This window comes from Pygoscelis adeliae, unplaced genomic scaffold (assembly GCF_000699105.1).
Source record: "Pygoscelis adeliae isolate BGI_AS28 unplaced genomic scaffold, ASM69910v1 Scaffold77, whole genome shotgun sequence".
Lineage (NCBI taxonomy): Eukaryota > Metazoa > Chordata > Aves > Sphenisciformes > Spheniscidae > Pygoscelis > Pygoscelis adeliae.
Window position 1 is genome coordinate 2284220 of NW_008825216.1, and position 25307 is coordinate 2309526.

At 39.2% G+C, this 25307-nt stretch overlaps 1 protein-coding gene across 2 annotated transcripts in view; it reads right to left on the reverse strand.

Annotated features, from left to right (window-relative positions):
* ACTN2 (actinin, alpha 2) overlaps nt 1-25307 on the reverse strand; it is a 72699-nt gene that overhangs the window by 4574 nt on the left and 42818 nt on the right. Inside the window, exons 8-18 of one of the 2 annotated variants that reach the window (XM_009329158.1) lie at nt 24154-24239; nt 21358-21450; nt 20109-20339; nt 18801-18948; nt 17113-17263; nt 11328-11436; nt 10351-10491; nt 9776-9958; nt 8478-8612; nt 7821-8000; nt 7309-7455 (exon numbers count right to left, since the gene is read on the reverse strand). In XM_009329158.1, coding sequence (XP_009327433.1) covers nt 7309-7455; nt 7821-8000; nt 8478-8612; nt 9776-9958; nt 10351-10491; nt 11328-11436; nt 17113-17263; nt 18801-18948; nt 20109-20339; nt 21358-21450; nt 24154-24239 — 1604 coding nt within the window. Of the gene's footprint in view, nt 1-7308; nt 7456-7820; nt 8001-8477; nt 8613-9775; nt 9959-10350; nt 10492-11327; nt 11437-17112; nt 17264-18800; nt 18949-20108; nt 20340-21357; nt 21451-22935; nt 23022-24153; nt 24240-25307 lie in introns of both variants that reach the window. The other variant, XM_009329157.1, reaches the window with a different exon arrangement.

Below are 25307 nucleotides of genomic sequence, written 5' to 3' on the forward strand. Positions count from 1 at the left end.
AAATGGCATGATAGTAAGAAGGTAAATAAACATTTCCTCTGTGTTGTGATACAGCGTAGCAGCTTGGAGAGAATTGTGTCATCCTATATCAGGAGAGAGCAGTAGAGAGCTTGTGTTGAGTCCGAGGAAAGAAAAATTAGCAAAAGGCTGAGTGCAAGAAGCATAGGAGCTCCCCAGTTCTCTAGCAGAGTCCAAATAAAACATCTCAAACCAAGTAAAAGAAACAGCCTGAAAAATACATAGAAAAATATGGCTCCAAGTGATGCTGACAGTCCATCTAATCCAGTTGTCTTCGCAGAGGCAGGATCTTTTAAAAGAACTATGACATTGTGTGACATTTAAACATTGGAGTTTAAACCCACAATCTCTTTGGCTGTTATTACATTGGCCTATCTGAAAACAGAACAATATCAGTTTCCTCTACCTGCAAGTCATTTCCAACCTGTCCTAGACTGATGAGGCAGGCTTTAAATTCATCAGAATGTAGATTGTCAGATTCATCCTAGCATCCCATCACAGGTCATGCATTTGGGAAGGTGAAAGGAAAGAAAGAAAAATCACAGGTCAGGTTAGTTGGTTAGTAAAGAACATTCTACTTTTGTATTAATAACCATGTTTTTACCGAACTTCATGGAAACGTAATGTCAACATATTGCAATGAATTACCTAAAAAGTGTACAACTTTTGCAGTTTCACGCTTTAGGGTTTTTCATAGTTCAAGAGGGTCCTTACTTCAACTACGGAGTTAAAACTGTGCTTCCTCTACAGGTGCTTTTTTTATGTTTTTGCTGATAAGGCAGTTTTTATTCTATGGAACTGCCATTTGCTTCCTTCATTTTCTATCATCATACAGTGTATGTGAGATGCAGTAAAAACATCACTGAACCTGGGCAAAACATTTTTCCCCCACTCAATTACTGTTACTTCACTCTTGATCTGATAATATTACTTAACAACTGAATATGCATATCTCAAAAGAGAGTAGAAGTACAAAACAATTGATTTCTTGTCTAGATCCAAAATAAATTTATAACTGACATAACTTATTTTCAGTTATCTGTCTTCTTTAATAGTCTCTACAGTAAGGTTTTGCTTTGAAAACTGACTTTAAAAAAGCCCCATTGAATTCCAGGTTAAATGGCTCCTAGTAACACCACATCAAACTGGATCATTGTTTTGAACCAATATTTTTTTCCATTTTGCAGGTCAAGAAATTCACACTAACTTCTTAAAAACAGACTGGCTCATCTTTTTCTTCCTGTTCATACAGAATGTCTCCTATCAGAGGTATACTTCAGATTGAGTTAACGTATACAATTAAGGAGATGTTCTAAGATGAAAAATTGTTGCCCTTATTGATTTTACAGATTGACAGTTTGGAGAAGATCCAAGGTTTTCTGTCTGCTACGTGTTTGCCTGCTGGATGAATAATTTATTTTTGAAAATTTCTAGACAGTTATGCATAACTAAAATTATAGGAGTCTTAACAAATGCACTGGGTTTATTTAATATACTAATAGGATAAAGTGGTGCCGTATTAAGTTCATAACGCCATGCATTTTTGACATATTATGCTGTTATTATATTGACTCCCTCTGCATCAACCTCCACCAGCTCCATAAAGGGAAGATGAAAAATAACAGAAGTCAATGATGAGAGATAAAGCAAAGCTGCAAATCTGGAGCAGCATTTAGTTAAAAGCCATAATCACAGTGAAGTTTTTTTCCTTTAACATTTCTATTTTATAGGATAATTTCTGCTATAAAGCATTCAAAATGGTTTATTTTATCATTCTGAAAATGTTCATCGAGGCTGGCTTGAAACTCTCCGAAACCATCCTGGAGGTAGGCTACGGCAGGTCACACCATGAGTAAAGTCAGCTCATTTTCCCTTATTTCTAAAGCCAAAGATATTACTGTGTGACTGCAAACAAAATGATATAAAAATGGGAGCTAAGAGCCAAATCCTGTCCCTCCTCCTCCTCTACCAGGTGTTGGTAGAGGACTATTAGCTATTTGACTAGACCGGCGGGCGGGTGGTCAGTATGTGCATGAGCTCCTAACCAGCCACACACAGCAGCGGTAGTCATGCAACAGGTAGCGAAGGGTGGACAGGAGTGAGAGAGGCCAGCACATCTACCAGGAAACCATTTTCTTTTGGAGAGGAGCGCAACATTTGTGCTGGAGCTCACAACCGGCATCTGGTTAAGTGGGACTCCCCAGTGAGGGTCCAAGTAGTTGTGCCATATGCTATAGCAGGTTCTCACATTCTCGTAGTGAATTTTTTTCATCTGCGTCATATATGGCCTAAAAAGGCATCTTTGCCTTTGCAGTATATCAGTTTCATGGGATACAATGGTATTTTGCAATTAATGCATAGATCAAGCCCATGCAAGGGCTTGCTCTTTAGGATATGGTTCTTTGTATTTACTTTATTGTTTGCAGACCAACATTAAGCACTGAAATTAGCTTTTTAAAGCATATAAATAACTTTGCCTTGTTTATCTTTTCCTGCCAATACAAAGTAAAACACTGAAATCTCCCTCCATGTTTCATTATTAGTCCCCAGAAATCTTTTCCTTCCCCTTTGTGATTTATATGTGGCCTTATAAAACAAATGAGCTTCTGAGTCATAGTAATACACTTAAATATGTCCTTCAGTTTCCTGACTGCTAATTGACCTGCATAAGCCTGATCATGTGATTCCTTTAATAGGGAGCTGTTGTTTTACTGTTAGTAAAATATAGGGTGCCATGATGCTATTGTTCTGCATGCAGAGCTCCTACTTAAAATCTGTAGTTTGCACAAAAATCGATAGTAGAATATATTAACAGCCATTAGGATATTACATGCAGAGCAGCTGCAGATATTTTATCACATACTTTGCAATCTTATTTAGAATTTACTAAATATACCGGATCTGAAAAAGGAAACCCTGCGTAAAAAGACTTCAAAACCAGCGACTGACAACACTTCTGTGTTGGTGTCCCAATTTGTCTGCATACCATAATCCAGCTATGCACCATTTTGAACACTTCTAAACTGCTTCTGTGATTCAGTGTCCCACTTTCTCTTTTTTTCTCTATGCAGCCACATTAAGGCAGGAAATACACCAGCGTTGCTGAAGATTTATATTTATACCTACAGCTAGACTGTGCCTTCAGGCACAGCCTCCAGCAAGGAGTAGTGGGTAAGCAGAAGCATCCTCAGGAATAACTTCTGGGGTACCAGCGTGCGTACATGCCTGTTGGAAACAGAAGAGCCTAGAGGGCTGCCTCCTTGCCCCAAGGGAGATAGTGTATTTACCACTTGCCTTTAACAAGGATGACTTGTAATGCTTTCTGTGCTAGCACATCTCTGCTGCTGGATGCACTGAAAGAAACGGAACTCTTCCTGCCCTTGTAATTCTTACATGCATGGTGCTTACTCACTCAGTGCAGTTTGAGAATCAGGGGCATGTGCCCCCCCCAAAAACGCTTGTAAAATACCAAATAGTTTTCTTTCAAATATTCAAGGTGAAGAAGCCATTTAAAACAACTCACCCAATTATTTATCTCACTTTCAAAGGATTAACAACTGCAGAGTTAAGCCCCATAATGGATTATAAACTGTAAGATTTTTATTTTTTCACATATTCTTACTGGGAGATAGGGGTTCCCTGCTCAGATTTATAGCCAAAGGAAGTTGTTTCTAGAAGCACTCTATAAAAAGTTGTTGGGTTTTTGTATACCAAAACACATTCTTTAAAATGGGGGAGGGTGCTACTCTGCATATTAGTACTTTGCTGACATCCTCAACACACACTAAGAGTCAAACATTAAGATACGTCTTAAATTGGAGAAATGCCACAGAAGTCAGAGCTATAGCATGCATAAATGATTCTGTTGTGCTTAGGTATTTAAAGCCTACTCGTCAGGGACAGTACTAATTTTTGGGATCTTTTCTGGCTATTCATCATTGTGAATTGCAATCCAGTTCTTTCAGTGTATTTTTTAAACAATATGCCGCCCCCCCCAAAAACGCTTGTAAAATACCAAATAGTTTTCTTTCAAATATTCAAGGTGAAGAAGCCATTTAAAACAACTCACCCAATTATTTATCTCACTTTCAAAGGATTAACAACTGCAGAGTTAAGCCCCATAATGGATTATAAACTGTAAGATTTTTATTTTTTCACATATTCTTACTGGGGAGGAAGATAGGGGTTCCCTCCTCAGATTTACAGCCAAAGGAAGTTGTTTCTAGAAGCACTCTATAAAAAGTTGTTGGGTTTTTGTATGCCAAAACACACTCTTTAAAATGGGGGAGGGTGCTACTCTGCATATTAGTACTTTGCTGACATCCTCAACACACACTAAGAGTCAAACATTAAGATACGTCTTAAATTGGAGAAATGCCACAGAAGTCAGAGCTATAGCATGCATAAATGATTCTGTTGTGCTTAGGTATTTAAAGCCTACTCGTCAGGGACAGTACTAATTTTTGGGATCTTTTCTGGCTATTCATCATTGTGAATTGCAATCCAGTTCTTTCAGTGTATTTTTTAAACAATATGCCTGCCTATGTCTGGCATTCAGAAATGTTGCTAAGTGCAACAAAATTATTACATATACTGCTAATTCCATCTGACATGGAGAACCCAGTATTTTTCATGTTAGTGCTTATGTTCAGATGATCCAGTTTCATCTTCATTTCTATTTAAGGTAATCAAGACCATAAAAGAATCCATTACTGCCCTCTCTATCTAAATTCCAAGTTTAGAATTTTCATTACTTTGTATACCCTGAAGTAAGTCTGAAGCACCCTGGGTTTCCTTTTTTTCACCAACACTAAATATTTGAGTGTGCAAGGACATAGGAAGGATATAAAAATGAAAAACAAACCTGCCTCTCTCAAACATGTTTGTTCAATGTCTCCTTCTAGCCTGTGTAGATTGAGTCTCATCTGCCCATTAAATTACAGTGTAATTTAATCAGTATAAGTTTCTCTTTTATCAATGTTTCTACTATCTGTCCCCTGCAGAAAGCCTGGCTTGACAGCTGAGTGGTTTTAGATCTTAACCTTTTTCCTTTCTTTAACTTGCATTATACATAATATACATAATTAGAACATAATTGCTGTTCTGTGTCAGTGCAAAAGTACTCCTAGGCCGATTTCCCATGTCTGATGCTAAGGGAAGGAGTATACTAAAGGGGGCATATGCAAAATGGTCCTTCCCTTAACATAATCCTTCCAGACCTCTTTTTTAAGGCCTTTGGATTATATCTGCCATGGGGGAAAGTAAGGTCTGCAGCTAAACTTGCAGTCCAGGCCCAGGTTGTTGAGGCCATAGAAACTTATGAAGCATCTATCTCCTTCCGTATCTGACACGGACGCTCAGGCTTCCTGCAACAGAAGCAAGGGCAGAAGGGACACTGCCTGAAGCCATGACTCATTATAGCCTGAAGAAAGGAGACAGCCAGGGATAGGCAAGGATCTAGGAGCTGGGAAGCACTTCTGTGTTGCACATTATTTTCATAGCCCATCTCCAACCTGCCTGCAGCTATGTGACACGAGCGCCCTCTTCCAGGCCACACAGCCTTTCCTAAGGCCCTGCTCTATTGTATCCTTTGGTCTCTCTAAGTCTTACTGTATCTGCAAAGCCTAAAGATCCATGACAATAGGGCTGGTTGGTGTAGGAGTTAGCTTCTCCCTTTAAGACCTTCTGAGGCACCAAGAGAAGCCCATAATATCTCCTCAGCCAGTGAACCAGCCCTGCCACGAGCGTGGCAGAGAACTCATCTGGAGTTCTAGCAGCCCATCTAGAAGAGGGATGCTAGGAACGGCCATCTAGTGTAAGATATACTAGGATTCAGTCACCTTGCCTCCTTACCTTTAGGGAGCTGTCAAATCTTTGTGCAAAATCCCTGGTTTCCCTTAATAGGGTCTCTCAAATACTGGTGTGTAATTTATCAAGGCCTGGTACTCCATCTGATTTTAACAGCTCTAATTGCTCAGTTATCTGCTCCAGTGCACTGGAAAACCCATTTAGTCTGCTACTTCCTTCCACCCCAGGAAATTTATCTCTGCTTCTGTGGTGTTATCTTCTGCTTCCTTAAAAAATACAAAAAGGAATTATGCTGCACTAGAATCATATTAAGATTTTCCATAAAATCTGTTCCTGGTTCCTGTGTAGCTAACCTTTCCTATGCTTGTGTGTTTCTTCAAAGAGCAGAGGTTTGGCAATTCCGCTTTTCTTTCTAAACAATTAAGGGTATTCTAAAGAATATTTAGCAAACTATGACTGTCAGTACCCAATACACATCAAGTATAAGTCCAGGTAAGGGTAACCATTTTGGGTAGAGCTGGACAAATAGGATGTCAGTGAAAAGAAAGTAGCATTTTGCCTGAAATTATTTGAAGGAGCTGACTCATGTGATAACAGAACCTAGGTCAGGGGTTAAGCACAGTCTGCGAACTACAGGAATCCGTACTGGGAAAAAGACAACAGCCTGGCACTGCATTATGGCAATCTTTTTTCAGTATTTGAAATGTGAACTTGGTTTTGAAGGTGGGTTCATGTGAGCACAGAGCCAGTAGAGCTAACTCATGTACAGATGGTTCTCCAACTGGGAATGTCAGATCTCTGTCTGCATGTATTTTGCTATTGTGTCTATTAATAGCTATCTTTTTAGCCCTCTATCCATGAATACTACGTAACTCACAGAAGGAGTAAATTAAGTTTCTTCATAATAGTGTTTTCATTCCTACTTTTTAATTCATCCATGATTAGATAACTGAAAAAAACAGCCTCTTATTTCCCACATACAGCCAGAAAAATAAAGGATTTTCCTTGACAGCTATCAGTGCCCCAACTGTATTTCCTACAAATCTATTTCTAGGGGGACAAGATGTGATTCAAAGGAAAAAGAAAACCTGTAATCCAGATTACAGCTAAATTTAGTGAGATGGAAGCCGCTGGCAAGTACATAGAACATGCTGCACTGCCTTAAAATAAAGGGGCACGTTATTTTCCGAAACACAGATTTATCTAGTTCTGCCTGTTATTTGAACAAATACTCAACCATATTAGCAAACTATAATTTTGCATTACATTTAAAGAGTACAAATTAATCTTTAACATACCTGCACAATGCTATGATTTCATAAGGCTATAAATTTTTTGTTAACTGATCTTTTTTGCTGTTTTAAAAAGAGCCCATTGCTATTGCATTTGCAGTTTTTCAGAAGGCTTACGTTTGGAATGGAAAGAAACTTGCTTGTGGGAACAATAAATGTTGCTATCTGAGAAAAAGCAGGAGTACTGTACCCTGTCAAAATGATTGAATGATGCTCTGAAGTCATTCATTTGTTCCTGGGTGATACCCTTGGCATCTCTTGTGAGGATCTGAGTCTCAACCTCATTGATAGTTCGAGCAATGGTGGTAAGTAGGAGCTCCCATCCAACACGGATGTGCTATGAGAGAGAAAATACTGATTTATTAAAGAATCAAATATATTTTCCTAAGAGTACAAAAAGTAGTGTAAGCAAAAACTCAGCTCTAAATATTTATGTGATACCTTTTCCATACCACTAACTCTATATTATGACCAAGGATCATTAAAAATAAAAATGGCCTTCAGAAAATATGGAACTGGTTTCTAAATGTGTACTTCTTCACTAAAAGTAAAAATAAGTGAAAATAAAACAAGTCTTATGAGATTATCAGAAAGTCTGCCAAATTCCACCCTCTGTTGCAGTCTCTTCAGATCAGGGAAGGTAGTTATATGGCAGAAGAGGGCAGAATAAACTAACAAGTACAAAAGGGAGCAAACGGCTACCTCCATAGTATAGTTGGTGTGCTTGTTGTCAAACACCAGGGCTTCTTGTATAAGCTGATGATCTCCTTCCAGTTTGTCAATGTTGTGTTTATAGTTAATGATATTGTGCTCATATTGCTTCAGCTGATTCATCTGGTCCTCCAAAGGCCCTGTCATTTCAATAGAGCTGCGGGCAATTTCCTGTCAAAAGAAACAAAGATGCAAAATTTAAACTTCAGATTTGCTAATTTGACCAACATTCACATAAATACGTAATATTTTCATACTAAGAAGCAATAGTAATAACACCTTCATACAGTGGAGACAATAAATTCTACTGTAGAAAACACATTTCAAAAGAAATGCGGTACATTTATTTCTGGAATCAGTATTGAGATCCCAGTGATCCCGGTATCTTTCCTTTACAGAAAGCAGAAGCTAAATAGTAATTGTTTAGTGATTGATTTTTCAAAGCTACATCTCCTGCTCACCATCAAGGTACCACTTGTACAAGCTTCCACAGTTTTAAAAATTAAGTCTTAACAGGTGCTAAATACTTCAGGATCAAACAGCTGGTGAACTATCATGGAGATTGCTGTTGACCTGTATATAAAGCAGAGATAAAAACATCATAAAACACTTTGTTCATCAGCTTCTGCGTGAGGGTCCGACACTCACCTCCATCTTGGTCTGGATCCATGGCCCAATGACGTTGGCCTGAGCAGCAAACTGGCGACGCAGGCGCTCGTTTGCGTGCTGGCGGGCTAGTTCCTCCTGCAAGGATTGATCCCTTTGAGGCACCAGCTGCTTCACCTGTTACAGTGGGAAAGCACTAAGTGTAAGTAGGCACAACTGAATAGTTTAAAAACAAATGGAACAAATAAGTCTACAGTTACTAATTTTTCTTATTGGTCTGAAGGTTGATATCAGAAGGACAAGCCAGAAACACGATCACTATTTTATTTACCAGTTCTGTGCTAACATAAGAAATCACTAACATGGTCTTGGGCAGCCTGACCGGAGAGACTGACATGGAGAGAGAAGAAATTCTCACCTCTGACCGGATTCACGTTCAAGACAATTATTTAACTGGAACTGTTATTAGAGCAGTTACTTTGTTTTTCTTTTGAAACACAGATGGTTTTTTTCAATCTCTAAGTAATTGTTCTAAGAATAGTCAGTGCAAAACATTTTATTCAAGCACAGCCATTACAATAGGATCACATGAGACACATTCCATCCATCATGTATACCTGAAGGTCTCTAATACATGGCAAATGCTTTTTTTGGCTTACCCTTCTGGATTGCCCTGGGAGATTCTGAACTTGGTCCTTATTGCTTGGTTTTTATAACCCATTGAGGTGAGTTCTTGTCTGCGTAAGTTTATGTATTTGGTAAATTCATGCATTCTACACAATCATTTACCTTCAGCATATTATCTGTCTTGGTTCCTAATGAAATAAAATTTGTGAGATTGCTCTAGGAGCCTCTCTTTAATACCTCCCCAGTAATTTTTAAGGTAGTTGCCCATTTCAGTCTAATAGGACAGAACATTAACATTCCCAAAGATGCTAATTTTTGACAACATTTGTGAAAAGCAGCAGCTGGGTAGAAGAGACACACGAACGACTGTTTATACTGAGAGAAAGAATACATCATTTTATGTTCTTCTGACGGCACCCCCTGTCCCATCCAGTGGCCAGCCACCAGCTCTGCACTAGCCCCAACATATGCTTCTCTTGCCCCACCAAAAAGGCAAAAAGGACATAGGTAATATTGAGTGATGGGAGCAAGGGATATTGTGAAACGAGCCTAGCAAACATAAGGGAGAGCATAAGATACTTCAGAAAGTTCATTCTGGCATCTGATGATCTGGAATAATTTACAGATCTATTGTAAACTTCTCTGAATATTCTCAGTATTCCTAAACTAGAATACTATGTTACAATGTCCTTTATGTATTTAGCATACATTACCTTTTCCCACTTGCTACGAATCTCTTCCACAGTAACAGTGCTGTAAGGATTGCTTGCGCTTATTCTCATGCTGTAACTCTGAATAACTTTTTCAACTTCGTTCTGGATTGACAGTATGGCCTGTCTTTCACCATCTGCCTCTGGCAAAGTAGCTTTAAATTGATCATGTGCAGAGATTAAACTCTAAAATCGAAAACAGAGAGGGAAAGCATGAAAACTTTAATGTTCCTTCCAACATCTGGAAGATCTGCTGTAAATAAGCACAGCTCCTCTTTCAGCCTCCCAAACAACCCGTCTACATGTATCTGTAGATACAGGAAATAATACATGTAGATACATTCATGAAACAGCCCTCATTGACTTTATCAGGACCATCGCTTCTTCCATGATCTCTGGAATATGCTTTCATACCAATGAAGAACCCTATTTATAATACAGCAGACGTTGCCTATCACAAAGAAAATGTCAAGACAGAATATGATTTTTTTCTTACGCGTGTTCTACTCTCCAAGAAGGAAAAGCTTCTTTTCTTGCCTTCCCTATGACTGTAAGCCAAAAAATAGACAACCATTTACCTGAATTTCCTCTATGCTATGAACAATAAACATGTCCTGTAGGTCTTCCATAGCACCTTCCATCCAGTTGTTGAAAGGAGCAGCTCTTTTGGCAAACTCCAGGTGAAGCTGATCAATTGTTTCGAGCAATTTCTCCGTCCTCTGTACAGGTTGGGAAAGGTACATTCCTTTGTTACTAGGGCAAGACCTAACTCCACACATATACCCACCCATGCACAAAGTCATGCCTCATCTTTTCAAAAGCAACTAATTGTATTGTTGACTGATTTCACCACCTGCTTTAAGGATTCTCACTCGAGGCAATAGGACTAATTGCAGTAAAGATACTCTCATATCCAACATGTTAAAAGGGGTATATGCCTTTGAAGGATAACAGGTGAAATGACTTTTTCACTACTGATATTTTAAGTATTTTTGTTACTGTAATCTATCTGCAAATCAATTAAAATCTCCTAATCTTGCTTCAGTCATCTCTTGTAAGTATAAAAAGGAAGAATTAGACATATGTTTTCCACCTTGGTATGCATGTGTGTGACTTCCTCTTTTCTTAAGGAACAAGGTTTTGGAAAGTATCTCAGTGCTTTGGAATACTCACTGCCAAAAACTTAACCCAGTGCTGGCCGTTATCCTGTACCTCACCCGATTAAGCTCAGACAAGTATGAAAAGGTAAGCACCTAACGGCTTTTGTTAGCCTTGCTGGACACCAAATTCCCAGAGTGGTGCTATAAACTGCATGCCATTTGTTGCTGCTTTAGGACTGTCCTTGGCAGCTGAGCACTGTCAAGTCTGCTCTGAGCAATTCAATCTGTTTGCAAATGAAACCACACCAAAATGAAATGGAGATCTGAGGAAAAGGCTTATTGCTGTTTGGATGCCAAAGTGGATGCTCAATGGCACTGTTTCCAGATCTGAAACAAATGGTTCATTCTCCCCTCCCTGCCTCAGCTGAGCTGCTGATCGCTGTTATATGGTTTACCTCCAGTGCCTCTCTCCTTTTCTGAGTAAGTGTTCCCAGGCTGTCCCATTGGTCACATATCTTTTGGCATCTATCATTGACACTTGCAGCATCATGGTAGTCCAGTTCACTAAGAAAGAGTGAAGACAAAAATTTGTGTGACTTTCTGAAAGACAGGAGCAGTTGCATTGTCCACACTCTGCCACTGGCCCTCAGTAATTCTTCCCCTCTTTTTTGCAATATTTCTCCGCCAGGTAAGCAAGTATTGCAGTAGAGACATGCGTGACCTAGGCATTCAGCATTTCAAGAAGCACAGCACAGGAACAGGATCAACCTCCTCTGTTGTGAGAAAAATCAAGTATCCATCTGTGACATCCGGGTATTAAAGGCAATTAAGGTGTCTAACCATCTTTGCCTCAGCTATTCCTGTGGCACAAGCACTTTGATCTCCTGAAGACCAGAATGCTTCAGTCTGGGACTTTATCAAGTTTCTGAAGATTGGTACAGTTTTAAATTAATTGGCCTGAAATATACATTTTGTTTTAAATAATCCAATGATCCTTTCCAGACTTATATGCTCTGAAATTGTTTAACTGAGAAACAGACCTCAGGTTGCATTCAAAGCACCATGTCTCCCTCACAGGCCTGGCTATACTAATAGGGGCTGCCCAGATCTGGCAGAGATCCATTTTCATCTTCCTCTCCAGGAACTCCTCACAAAGCTACACCCTAGAACTGGCTCGTTCAGAGAACAGGAATCTCCAGACCCATGTACGCCACAAGCATGAATCAGTGCACCCACAAAGGATGTAGCAGTTAGCATTGCTTTTTCACCTGCTTAAAAGGCTTATATTATCCTGACAGAAAGCAATTTACTATTCTGCCTAAGACTGGAATAACTTTTTACGGCTCTGTCCTGAGATGCTGCACTGAGTCTGTCTCAAGTTGAATTTTTGATCGCAGTGGCAGATAATCCCCTTGGTTCTGCTGCAGCCATCATGACCATAATAAAATACAGGTGTTTGGCACTTTGGAAGCTCACTTTCATTGGTGTATCATCAACCACTGAATTTAGCTCTTGGCTGCTCCTTGAGGACACTTTGCCCAGTACTAAACATTGCAGAGATTGTGATTATGCGACATGGCGATATGAAGCTAAGATTTACTTTAAGGCTTGAACAAGACATTAAATGCAAATAGAATTTGTTCCCTTCTTTTGAACATTCTTCTCTAGGCAATTGGCAAGAGGGATGTACGGCTCACTTCCACCAAAAACTTAGAGGATCAGAGAGGACAAAATGAGAACAGAGGTAGCTTTCCTCCATGAAGCTACACAGTAGGCCAGGGGCAGATCATGCCTCCTCCTCTAAGCTGAGTCAGAGCAATCTGATTCGGGATAAAGTTGAGAAGTATGTGAACCATTCTTTTTGAAACAGGCTTCAGATGTGCTGCAATCAATCGACTGTTGAAAGTGAAGAATGGTAAAACAAGTGAAAATAAAATGCCATAACAATTTAAAAAAATAATAAAACCAACCCAAAATTGTGAAAGTAGAACAGGTAAGGAGAAAGCTGCCAGCAAGTCATACTATACAAGGGCTCCTTAACTCAAAAACTTGCTTCCTCCTTTAGAGCAAGCCTTTTTGCTAGCCTTCAAGGGATGCAACAAAAGCCATCTATCTGTTAGGAAATTTTAAGTCAGAAGCATGGAATTTTGGATGAAACAGGCTGAGATATATTTTGCTGCTATGAGTTTTTGGCCAAAAGTTGGGGTTTTCATTATAGCATATTGAGATTATTAGATAATGTTCCTGTGTGAGCTGTGAGCTCGCTAAGTGGATGGGATATGGAGATTTGTATTCCGGTCTCTTTTCACATACCAAATCTAATATACCAGAATATGGACAGGGTATTTTTCCAGATACTCCAGGTCACATCCCTGAGAGTACTGCAAATTTTATTTTTGCTTCAATGGATCACTTATCTCCTTTTGTCGACTAGGATAAGGGCAGGTGCCCTTCCATGAAAGTGAGGACTGATTGTACCAGCTCTGGTCAAAGTCCTGGAAGGTAACGTGCAACGTTCCTCCACCAGCTCTGCCAGGGAGGTTCAGTCATTCCCCATAAGATCTCTGCTATCCTATTTCTTCCAGGGATATGCGCTGTGGACAAATAGGTAGGAGAATAATATTATCAAAACAACTTTTAAAAAGGGCACCCGTGGGTCAAAAATCGTAAGTTAAATCACCAAGTGGCATTAAACAGTGTAGCTCCACTGCCTTTCTGGGCCTGCTGTAGCTTACTTCAAATAAGTATATTATATGTGTCAAAGAACATTTTTCTGCTCAAAGCAGGAACAGAGGAAGAAATAACAACTCATAGGAGATTATTTACTTGGAAATAAAACACAGGTTTACATTCCTTGTCCTATTAATTTTTGTATCTCTCTCAGCTTTGAAGCTGTGAAGAGGCTAGATTTCACATTTTGTAAAAAAAAAGCTTTGCTTATCATGCATACACAAAGTAATGCTGCACATGTGTTACAGAGCTTCCAAGAGAACAGTCATTTCTATTTGTTTGGTTATTTGAAATCTACAGCCTTTGGATTTTAAAAATCATTAAGCTATTCCTATTGATCTTACAAGTAATTCAATCTTATCTGTAAAGAATTAAAAATTTGGTCAAATTTTGTCCTGATGCAGAGAAGCACTTAAATATGAGCTCACTTTAGGAACAGTGATAGTGTCACAAAAATAACCTGCTGAGCAACATGCTTTAGCACCGCTTCAGAACCAGGCTCATGTTAATCATGCACGTAAGCACAATTTGAGCCCAGGTTTCCAGAAGCAAAAAGACTCTCCAAATCAGTGTTACAGATAGTGGTCTTGGTTGAAAATAAGTTGCTATACTAGAAGTGATGGATATGCATGAAACTACATTCCAAAAATTTTATCTTGATGATTGAAAACATTGAAATGAGCACACAAGACCATAAATGAATATGGCACTTCATAGTACAGCTCACTCAAGTTCTATTTAGCATTCACTATGTCATAAATGGCAAATCCCATTTTAGAAATGCCTGACTTTTTCCAGCTTTGTATATCGCCCTATCCAAGCCTTGTCATGCCTCATTGCAAAGGATTTCTAAGCCTATACAGGCTGGAACACAACAATCTTATAGCAGCACCCTGGCTGGAATCACCTGCTTGCACACATGCACAAATCCTTTATCTAAACAGCACCAATCAACAAGCTTGCAGCAACTTTAACGTTAAGTACACAGTGGACTGAGCTGCTGCAGCAGAAAATACCAGAACAGACAGGACACTGTAACTGGTAGAGTTCAAGGTCACACAGCAATTGTTCTCCTTTGAAATAGCAACATTAGGCAGCCAAGGGATTGACTAAAACAAAACATGGAGGTGTACCGACTTGGAATTAGACACAGATGATGATGATTTCTGTAAGGGCCTGATCCAGTGATGAAAAAACCCAAGAAAAAAATACCCGCATTGACTTCAATAGGCTTTGGATCAGGTGCCAATGCAATCAACCCTTCTTTAAAAGTCAATCCTTCTTTAAAAATATGAATGGAGAAAGAAATTGGCGTTTTCCTCCATAATTTCATTGTGTGAGGAATTACGTATAAATAATTAAAATCAATATTTAAATAGAAGCTGCCCATTTGCTTGCAGCTAATAATAAAACTTGACCTTTATGACCTTTCATTCAGTGTTCTCCAAGGGCATTAAGCTTAAACTGAGCTACTGAGTCTCAGTGAAAAATCAGGCACTGATAGCCCCATTGTATGGAGAAGCAGAGAAGCCAAAGTAGAGCATCTCTAAAAGCAATGGGTTTTCAGCACCTTTGCAGCCCAGGCCACAAATAACTTGTTTAACTTCACACAGCAAATTACTGAAACAACTGAGAAGAGACAATCCTAAAATAGACAGGATACAGTGTTCACTGGCCTCACCAGAGGTAAAGGACACAGGGTTCAAAACGCTGGTAAGCAGATGCTGTGCTATGTATACTACATTCCCAAAGTTTCTCATCACTTGTAAAGCTGAAGCTGAATTAACAATGATTAGGCATTTCAGAAACTTTCTTTAGTATAAAGAGGAACAAATAACCCCACAGCAGAGATCAAGGCATGACAGAAGGTGTTTCATAAGCTCACATACTCAGTGAAATCTCCCATCTTCTGTGTTTTTCAGACTTCTTTCACACTAACTAAAAACTAATCCTTACTTTGCCCACTGTGCTTTACATTTCCTCTTCTAAATAATCTTGAAAAACAGGATTTTTCTTCTAAATCCATTCGAATTATACAGTTACTGTAAGTGCTGCTTCTATCAGGTATAAAATAGATTTTTAGACACCTCTGATTTTTAAATTGTTAATGAATGTGGAGCTGTTTATGAGTCATGGTCCTTCACAAAGTGAAAAGAGGGCATGTTTTTAACACTTGCTTTTGCATAGTAACTGTTTTGTCTATTCAAGAAAGTGAGAAAATGAAACTTGGAGAGTTGAAGCCAAGGGTAGGAATCTGAGAATTTTGATGTTGGCTCCTGTTTCGACCACTACCACACATCTGTTGGCTTTACAGATTTATACTGCGGATGAGCAATGAATTTAAGTATGTGGCAAATTGCTAAGATCGGGAGTAGCACCACTGATTTACAGTACAGAACCACTGCAATTAACTGCATAAGATCATAAAATCAAATGTGCTTAGCTTGGTGTACACACCAAGACGACTTTACCAGAATAGGGACATCAGTATGTAACAGTACAGTCCTGTCAGTATGGGCAGAGCTTGGCTGACAAAACTGTGCTTCACACAGGTGAATTATCAACCTTCCCACAAACAAAAGCAAGCTCCACCAATAAAGACAGAGTTTAGCCAGAGTAGCTGCATCAACACCCAGGACTTCTGCTGCCGTAACAGTGTCTGTCAGTCAGGGGCCTTGACTTTTCACATCCCTGACCTATGTAGCTGATGTCAACAAAACAGATGCAGCCTAAATGTGTTGTAGAATTGTTCTCAGCTTTGGTTGTTTTCTCTGGGCATAGTATGCTGAGTGAGCAAGTGTTGGTCCTGTGGCTAAGCTGATGGAACTATGGGTGAAAACTCCTGCTCTCCTATAGGAGAGCTTATGTGCTTGATTGCTTGTGTGACCCTGAGCAAGTTATTTAGTTTCCATATGCCCCACTGCCCTTTCTGTAAAATGGAGACAATGGCACTTCCAAATATAATACGAAGAGATTGTGAAAATAAGTATACTAGAGACAATTAAATCTTCAGAGAAGTCAGTGCATGACCCACTACTATAGAGATAATTTAGGGATGTAAAGCCTTTTGAAAGGATCAATATACTTGTGGGAAAATACTTGATTTTAAAGTGAAGACGCTTGATCTGTAACTTGTGTAAGTGAAATTATTGTCTAAGTTAAACAATTCATAGCCAGTACCTCTCAGCAGACCGTATGAACTGAGAAATAAACACCTCCAGCATTCCCATCAACACACAATGGACTCAGCAGTAGAGCTAATGCTAAAAGCTTACTGTTAAGTCAATTTTAAAATGTTTGCTTTCAGAAATTTTGGTCAGTTGAATATCTATATTTGGTTGGGGGTAAGGGGGAGATGAGGGAAAGGTCTCAGTGACCAGCTCAGATAATATACTTATGAAGCTATCTCTGGAATTCTTACGTTGGTACCTATGACACTATCAAATTCATTGGAAAGAGTTTATCGCAAAGTTAAATGTCAGCAGCTGCAAGCCTTTAAATGGAACATACTTCAGCTCCTGGGCAATGGCAGCGATCTGTTCCACCCTGTCCTGGTGAGCAGCCAAATCGCTCTCAAAAGCTTCATGTTTCCTTAACATGGCGCGGACTTCTGTCAGAGAAGCAGATTCATAATCCTTCTGAAGTAAGATCTGCTCTTTGCCTGAAAGAGGAAATTAAAATATTAGTCACTTTTTACTAATTTTTTGGTTAGAACAATTGCAAATTTAGTCAAATTTTTAAACTGAGGCATGGTGAAAATTACATGTATGAGATGAAGCCCCACCCCTACTGAAATTAGTGGCAAATTGTCAGCACAACAGTGTTAATTAGAAATATACATTTTTAAAGATCTCTCAGTAATTCCTTGATTCTTGCATAGGCTCTTTATACTGATTCAAAATAGAGAGTATTACATTGCTTGAGAAACTGGCATAAAAATGGTATATTGGCAAAAACTGGGGCTCTAAACTATTGTGGTAAGTCTTTTGTAGTGTAGGCTTACAAAACCAGAAATCACACTACTATGCTCAGCTTCTCTCTTACTAATGATCTGTTATTCTTTTTCATGTTCTGCCTTCAATTCATTATTCATTTCAGCACTTCCAAAAAAAAAAAAAAAAAGAGAAAAAAAAAGATTGAGATGTGTGGCTGCCTGTTGTATCAACCACTGAATTTTAAGTGGAAAATGCCAACCTATTTACAAAAGGCTAGAGAAGCAAAGAGGAAATCAGAAACTGAAATATTACTCCTCAGTAGCTCCTGTGTTGGGCAACTGAATCTATACAGACAGCCCCTACAACTGCAGCTCACCACATGGCATTACACAGCTCTGTGAATTCTAGAGCCAGAAGGGACTATTGTTTCACTTGCTACGTACCAGCTTATGTGAACAGCCATAAACATCACCATGAGTAGTTTATGCTCAGAAAATAGGCTCTCAGGGCTGATAAACACTGTAGTTTCCCTTCTAGTATCTGCTTGGCAGCCATTTACAGCCTTGTATTCTTCCAGCAACTGTGTTAGGGGATGGACTCTGGTTTACTTTCACAGTGTGAAAAGATTCTAGCTGGAAAAAGCCAGAAGCATGGCAGAAGCAGGAGGACTGTTGTTCGGCAAACAACAGGACGATAGAGCAGATCTACGTTTAATGGTCCCCAACAAAACTGTATGCCAGTTACAACTGTACATAAGGTTAAGTTACCATTAAAAAACAGAACCGTAACTGGGGTGTAATCCAGGGTATGGAGCAAAGCAGAAATGAGTCCATTGTCATGTAGTTTATGTGGACTATTCAAAACATCATGATGACCAAATGATAATCAACTCAGAATAACTCTGTTAATAATTTCACGCTTAACCAGTGGGGTCACTGTGTTCCTGGTTGGATTGCTGGTGTACAAATACATAGGAATCCACTAGCAGTAATGGCCTCTATTCAAATGCTGAATATTCCCATTAAGTTTGACTCACGACCTCAAAAGTATGATTTTTACAGTTACATTTCATTAGCAACATGCCTGCCAAGTTAGTATCGTGACTATAGTCAACAAAACCTGCAATTTTATCTGTTATTATTTTAGGTTTCTAAAACTGTCCACACTACCTATGAGTGAGTTTCTGGCTGGCAAATATTCAGCACTGACAGTTCAACTTTGAACATTAAAACATTACAAATGTTAAAAGCCATCTTTGCTCACCATATGCCCACTGTTCATGAGTGGAAGCCTTCTGCCTAAATTTCTCAGCCAAGTGTTCAAGTCTTTCCAGTCTTCGTATTTCATTCAGCAGCCACTCTTCATAGCCTTTCTCAGCTTGTTCAAGTCTCTGCCAAGCGCCGGCAATATCCTGTGAAGAGAATACATGGGAGAGGGGGGATGAAACTATAATCTCTTTTTATCCAAATTTGCAGATTTCTGATTTATTCGCAATTTTGCTCCAATGAAAGAAGTTTTTATGACCAGATTTTGTAAAATCACAGAATCATAGAAAATGTTGTCAGGCAGCTCAGAAAGTCTTGTAGTCCAGATATCCGCTCCTAATAGCACGTCCTGTTCAGGTGGGTTCATGAAAAGAACCTCTATACAAATGGCTTCCAAGCATACCTACATGTTCAATGTCTTCACAATATATTGCTTTTACCTCCCATTTTACAATGTGCATGTTCTTTTATGACATACCTATCTGTTATCAGAATAAAAGTGCTTTGCTCTCCGAAGTTGACAATGGCAAAATAATTAGTATCAAGAGGATTTGGTACGTATTTTATCTGGAATACAAATTCATTTCACTTTCTGTGGTGCACAAAGTTTTGTGAGCTTCCTTGGAAACTCAAAGGTGTGACTAGGAAACTGAAATAACAGGGCCCTTATTTTCTGCCTATGGGGAGTGGACAACGGCCCTTTTCAGATAGTGCAATCGTCTGTTGATCAAATCTGAGCAACCAAATCACAAGGATAGATCAGAGTACAGAAACAGGTTTGCTATATTCCACAGGAAATGTTTTGACCCACAGTCAACTCACGATACTTATCAGCAGATGAGAATTCTTGGTACTGACTATTCTTACCTTCACAGACATAAGAAAAAACAAAATTTAATTTTAGAAAGTAGAAAAAAGCAGAAACATATATTGAGCAATGTCTGTTTCTGTAAGTCTGATGACCAAAATGACAGTGAAACCACTGTGAGTTTTGCTTAAATAAACAATATTTGGCCTCACTGATAGAGAAGTATCGATAACACTCCCAAAGGAAGCTCTGTATCATCTCACGTCTCAAGACAATTTGCCCTTTGGGAAGCCTTCAAAGGGGCAGGGGCATGCTTAAGAGAAAGCAAGATTCTAGAATGAAAGGGAATGTGTAAAAAGAGTGGTTTGATATTGATAAAGTGCAACAAACTGAAGTTTCTGAGGATGACTTAAAATGGCATTTCAATCCTCCAAGTTGAAATTTTTGTGAGAACGTTGATAAAAAGGAGAACAGATTATTGATGCCTCGTTTACTTACTGAAACCATTTTTCCCTCTGATGGCATGAAAGCTGGACGATTGCTGATTCTCAGTTTTGTCTGCAGGGTGTTGAAATTGATCTCCAGTTGACATTTCTCTTGGACTTTGGGAGGTTTGTGTTTGCGGCGGTAGTCCCGGAAATCCTCTAATTTCTTCTGCATAGCCTGCATTGTTTTTTCTGGGGTCCTGTTTTCCAGCCAAGGAATTGTCCGGCGAATCCATTCTAAAAGCTTTCAAACCAGCACAAACAATTGAAATAAAGGCAATGGAAAAGCAACCAAAACCAGATCATACTGAATGCACAAATCCTAATCAAGTTTGCTCCATTTTAATATTATTAAATTCAGTTGGTATCAGTGCCTTAATGGCAAGTAAGCACAAGATTTTCAAAGCTGAACAATACTTTTTTTAACTAATTTTCCCAGATATTCTAGGTATTTCTAGAATACCTAGATTTTTAGAAAGATGAACACACATGTAAGGTGTCTCTAGCTAATTACTCAAAACCTGAGTTACCCAAAATCACTTGCCACTTTCAAAAGTATTGGTCTTGATGTCTCAAGTAGTCATAGTTATGAGATCAGGACAGACACCAGCCAAGTAACTCAGGTCATATAAAAATCCTCACTCAGAAGTCCGTTAGTGCCAATGTAGCACTACTGTCTTTCTGTCTATGATCTCAGTATGTTTTTGCAGGTTATGCGTTAAAGACAAGGGAGCTCTCACTTGTGCACTACACATCTGTAGTCCTGACTCAACAAATTTGCCATTTACCAAGAAAGGACAGGAGGAGCACAACGTGCCCCCTTCTTCATTCATTTGCTGCCTGTGTTCACAGGTGCATTGTGAACACCCTGACAGACCCTGTCCAGGTGTGCTTTGCAGTACACAAAGCCAACGGGCTTGCTTGGAGCGACAGGATCCTGTATGTTCCACATGTCGTCAAGGATGACTATCTTTGGAGATTACAGCGACAGCAAGCTTGGTCTTGGGGCAGACCAATGACAGTCCTCAAAACGCCCTTTTTGGCACATTAATGAGACTGAGTGACTTGCTGGAGGTCACACAGGAAGCCTGTGGCAAAGGAGTCACCTGAACCTTGACATCTTGGGCAACTGAGCTTTGTACCCTACCACTGTGAGATTTACCCTCATAGTGTCTTCACTTTGCTGTCTTGCAGAGAATCTTTCAGCTTTCAGTATTTCATGAACATAATTATCACCACATTACAGATGCAGCTGTCTTTACCTCACTTGCTAGTCTCTCATACTCTTCCATCAACCTCTCATTTTCCTGATTCACGGCCAGCACCTTACAGATCCGGTTAGCTGCAGTCTCAGCCTGTAAAACACAGCAAATAAACAGGGCGTATTCATAAACACATTCTGAGAAAGGTACAGGCTTGAAGAAAGAGAGAGATTTTTATTTGTGGCTGCTGCAAATAAAAATCACATTGTTTTATAGTTGTTGATCTGTGCTCCTAGGTTACTTAGATATATATGTTTACCCTCCTTCTGTAGTCACAGATTCCAATGGCCTGAATAAGGCACAGATCAGCACAGAAGTCACCTTGTTGTACAATGAAGGCTTATTATACAAGGGGGAATTTCACACTGCCATTACAGTTGTCTAATAAATCTTTTCTTTTCAAAGACAACTTAAGCCATTCTTAAAGTTATCCTATTGGGTTATTTTTTTTAAATCACACCAGAAAAGTATTAGATTTGTTAGCCACACTGGAAAGACACTGCCTGTGATTCAGGAGTCCCAGGCCACTCTATATCTGCACATCACATTGAGAATATATGCAGCTCAACCACTGACAGCAAATCTTTTCGTGCCTCCTGCCAAATTTATTTGTGAAGGCACTGTGTAGCTTTGCCATATTTAAAATTTACATTAGTAGTTTGACATCACAGATCTATACTTTCATATAAATGTGAGTCTGGAGTATATCTAATAAAATAAGTATCTGTGTAGACTCCTGTGTTACAGAGTATTTGGAATCCTCCTTTTGCATGAATAGCAAAACCTTCATACCCAGAAGCAAGAGGGTGCAACAGCATAGCTGTGCTGTGATAAGGTGTAGGGGACCTACCAGACAGGAAGGGAAATTAAATCCTGAGGATGAAGGAAAAATATAAACTACTTTAAGGGTTCTTTTTTTTTTTTTTTCACATAAGTTGGGTTATGTCCGTTTGTAGGCTAGAAATGTATGAAGCAGAACAGTGGGAAATGCCACATTTGTAAGTGAGAATCCCATCCTGTATGACAGATCTGCTGCTGATGTTCTTGCCTTTTATACTAGTACTTTGATCCACAGATAATTCCGTTGGCTTCAGTGGGAATCAGGCACAAATAACTGTGCTGGATGTCTTCTGTGCCTTTCTGCATCTTTAGGCATCTTTGAAAATCTAGCCCTAAATTACTACTCAGCATAAATAAGACTAGAATAGTCTCAATCTCCAAGAGTCAAAAATTCTTTTATACAGCAAACGCATAAGATGTTGATGTAGCAACAAACAACAACTCCATTTCACAGTATCTTCAAATACAGTTTTTGTGAAATAGTCTTTACAATCACCAAATAAAGACCCAAAATTAGAAACAGGAATGTCCATTGGAATTAAGAAGTTCAACTTGCTACACAACATTTAACTAAAACAGGTTCAAGTGTTGGTTAAAAACAAGTATTAGCGCTCTAGTAATACTTGCAATTGTTAATTAAAACCACAAAGTACTAAATTAGTTTTTTTTAATAAACTAGTGGAAATGTGAAACAACCAATCAAAAACACAGCAACCTGAAGGGACAGTTGATTAATACCTGCTCTGCTCCAGCAAAAGCATGGTAGAAGCAGGACACATATGTCATGATAGCTCTCTCATCAGGTTTGGGAGTGTTCACAATATCTACAAGAGCGGGGGAAGAAATTAAAACAAAACAAAAAAAAGAATCGAGGAGTAGAAAACAGGATGAATAAATAAAAGCACAACATAGTGTCATTCTGATTGTTTTCTTGTCTATAGTTCTGTACTCTAGAAACTCTACAAAGCTGTAATAAATTTAGTGTTAGATTGATGGGTGCTGACAGAATAAAACATACACTAGAAATTCAACATAACCTCTTACAAAGAGGTGGAATTTTTTTAATAAGCTTGATCCTGCAGTATTGTCACAGGGGGAGTGACCTTAATTTTACCAGGACTATCTGCTTAAGGACGCATATGTCTGGTGACTTAGAATGTGGCGGTTTTTTGACTAAGACATGGGAAAGACAGACTACATTTTGATCTGGGGAGATGTTCTCTGGAATTGCACGTGGATTAATTATAAACTTAGCATTATATATCAGTATTCTTTATATTACTAATACCTGAAGTATGTCCAACTCTGAACTGCCTTGCTTTTTAAAATTTTCCTTCTTTTCATTAGGACATGATTCCAGAGCTCTTCTGAGATGTCTGTATATGTTTCTGTGTCTATTTTGCATAGTAGCAATGTTTTGCGTTGCTGTTTGTACTTACCATTAAGCATTTAACATTTTAAAAACAATCCTGAAAGCATAAGAGAAGGATTTATTTTCTGAGCATCTGTTATGATGATTTTGACATCTGTAGCAGGAATAATATCCAGCAGGGAGAAAAAAGATGGCATTCTGCTATTGAAATTGTTTTGTCAGTATAAGCTTATTTTCCTCTTGCATTTTTAAAGGTGCTTCAAATGAATGCACACAATTTCGATTAAAGAGAATAATGTCCTCTACCCCATTCAGTAACCAGCTGTCAAAAACCTACTGGATATTATTAGTAAATATACAGAAAGATGAGACAGGAAGGTTTGTTTCTATGGAACAAATGGATAGACTACTACTGGCTCTACCGAGACAGTGGCTCACAGAGAAAATCAGGCAACAGGAAAAGAGCTCAGCTCTAAGATGCTGTCCTAGTACCTAGTGAGGAAAAGATCAGAAGAGGAAAAATTTCTGAAAGAAACAAGACAGAAGGTGAAGGATGAGATCTGATCCATCTTCTACAATCTCACCTTCTGAGCACCAGCAAATGTATGGTAGTAACAGGAAACATAAGTCATAATGGCTCTTTCATCAGGTCTGGCAGTGTTTACTACATCTGTGTAGAGAGAAGAGGGTTAACTGCTCAGAAATTCTCACAAGGTACTTCCATTAGATTATGCTGATGATGCCACCTCAGTGCTGCAAGGATTCAAAATAAATACGCCATTATTCAGGCTGCATCTGTTTGCTGATATCCGTGAAAAGCTACCTGAGCTTTAGGAATCAGTAAATGGAAAAGATATAATACTCCCCGAAATGGCAAAACATCTGAAGGCTGAGACTGTACAGAAGGGTATTGCTACCTTCTGGTTTGTGGAAACTTCCAAGTAGATGGCATGGCTGGCAGATCTACTGGGTTCAGCTTCACTGTCGCTCCAAAGCAACTTCATCTAATTCACTAGAATTATTCCAGAGTTAAACACAGCCACTGACAGTCACAAAATAGGAGTGAGTACAGTGTATATTAGCACAGGATCCCCGTGACTGACAAGGTATTGACATATATCGGAAACCTGCAGAACCGCAGTCCAGAAATGCATTTTGTGCTAAGAAAAGCTTGGAGAGTGACAGTTTTGCAATCCCTGTGCCAGTCTGTCTTTTTAGTTAATAGCATAAATCACAGAAGAGTTTGGCTTGGCTGGCTGATAGCTTTGTCCCTATTATGGCAGGAAAGAGTAAAAGTGGGTGCAATCAAGGTATGGTGCATTGGTAAAAATGGACCTTTTCAATACTTAACAGAGAAAGGCAGAAAAGGTAGGGTAGGAAGGCTCTAGAGAGGGATCTGGACAGGCTGGATCGATGGGCCGAGACCAACTGTATGAGGTTCAACAAGGCCAAGTGCCGGGTCCTTGTTCGGCCACAACAACCCCATGCAGCGCTACAGGCTTGGGGAAGAGTGGCTGGAAAGCTGCCTGGCAGAAAAGGACCTGGGGGTGCTGGTCGACAGCTGGCTGAATATGAACCAGCAGTGTGCCCAGGTGGCCAAGAAGGCCAATGGCATCCTGGCTTGTATCAGAAACAGTGTGGTCAGCAGGAGTAGGGAAGTGATCGTGCCCCTGTATTCGGCACTGGTGAGGCCGCACCTCGAATACTGTGTTCAGTTTTGGGCCCCTCACTACAAGAA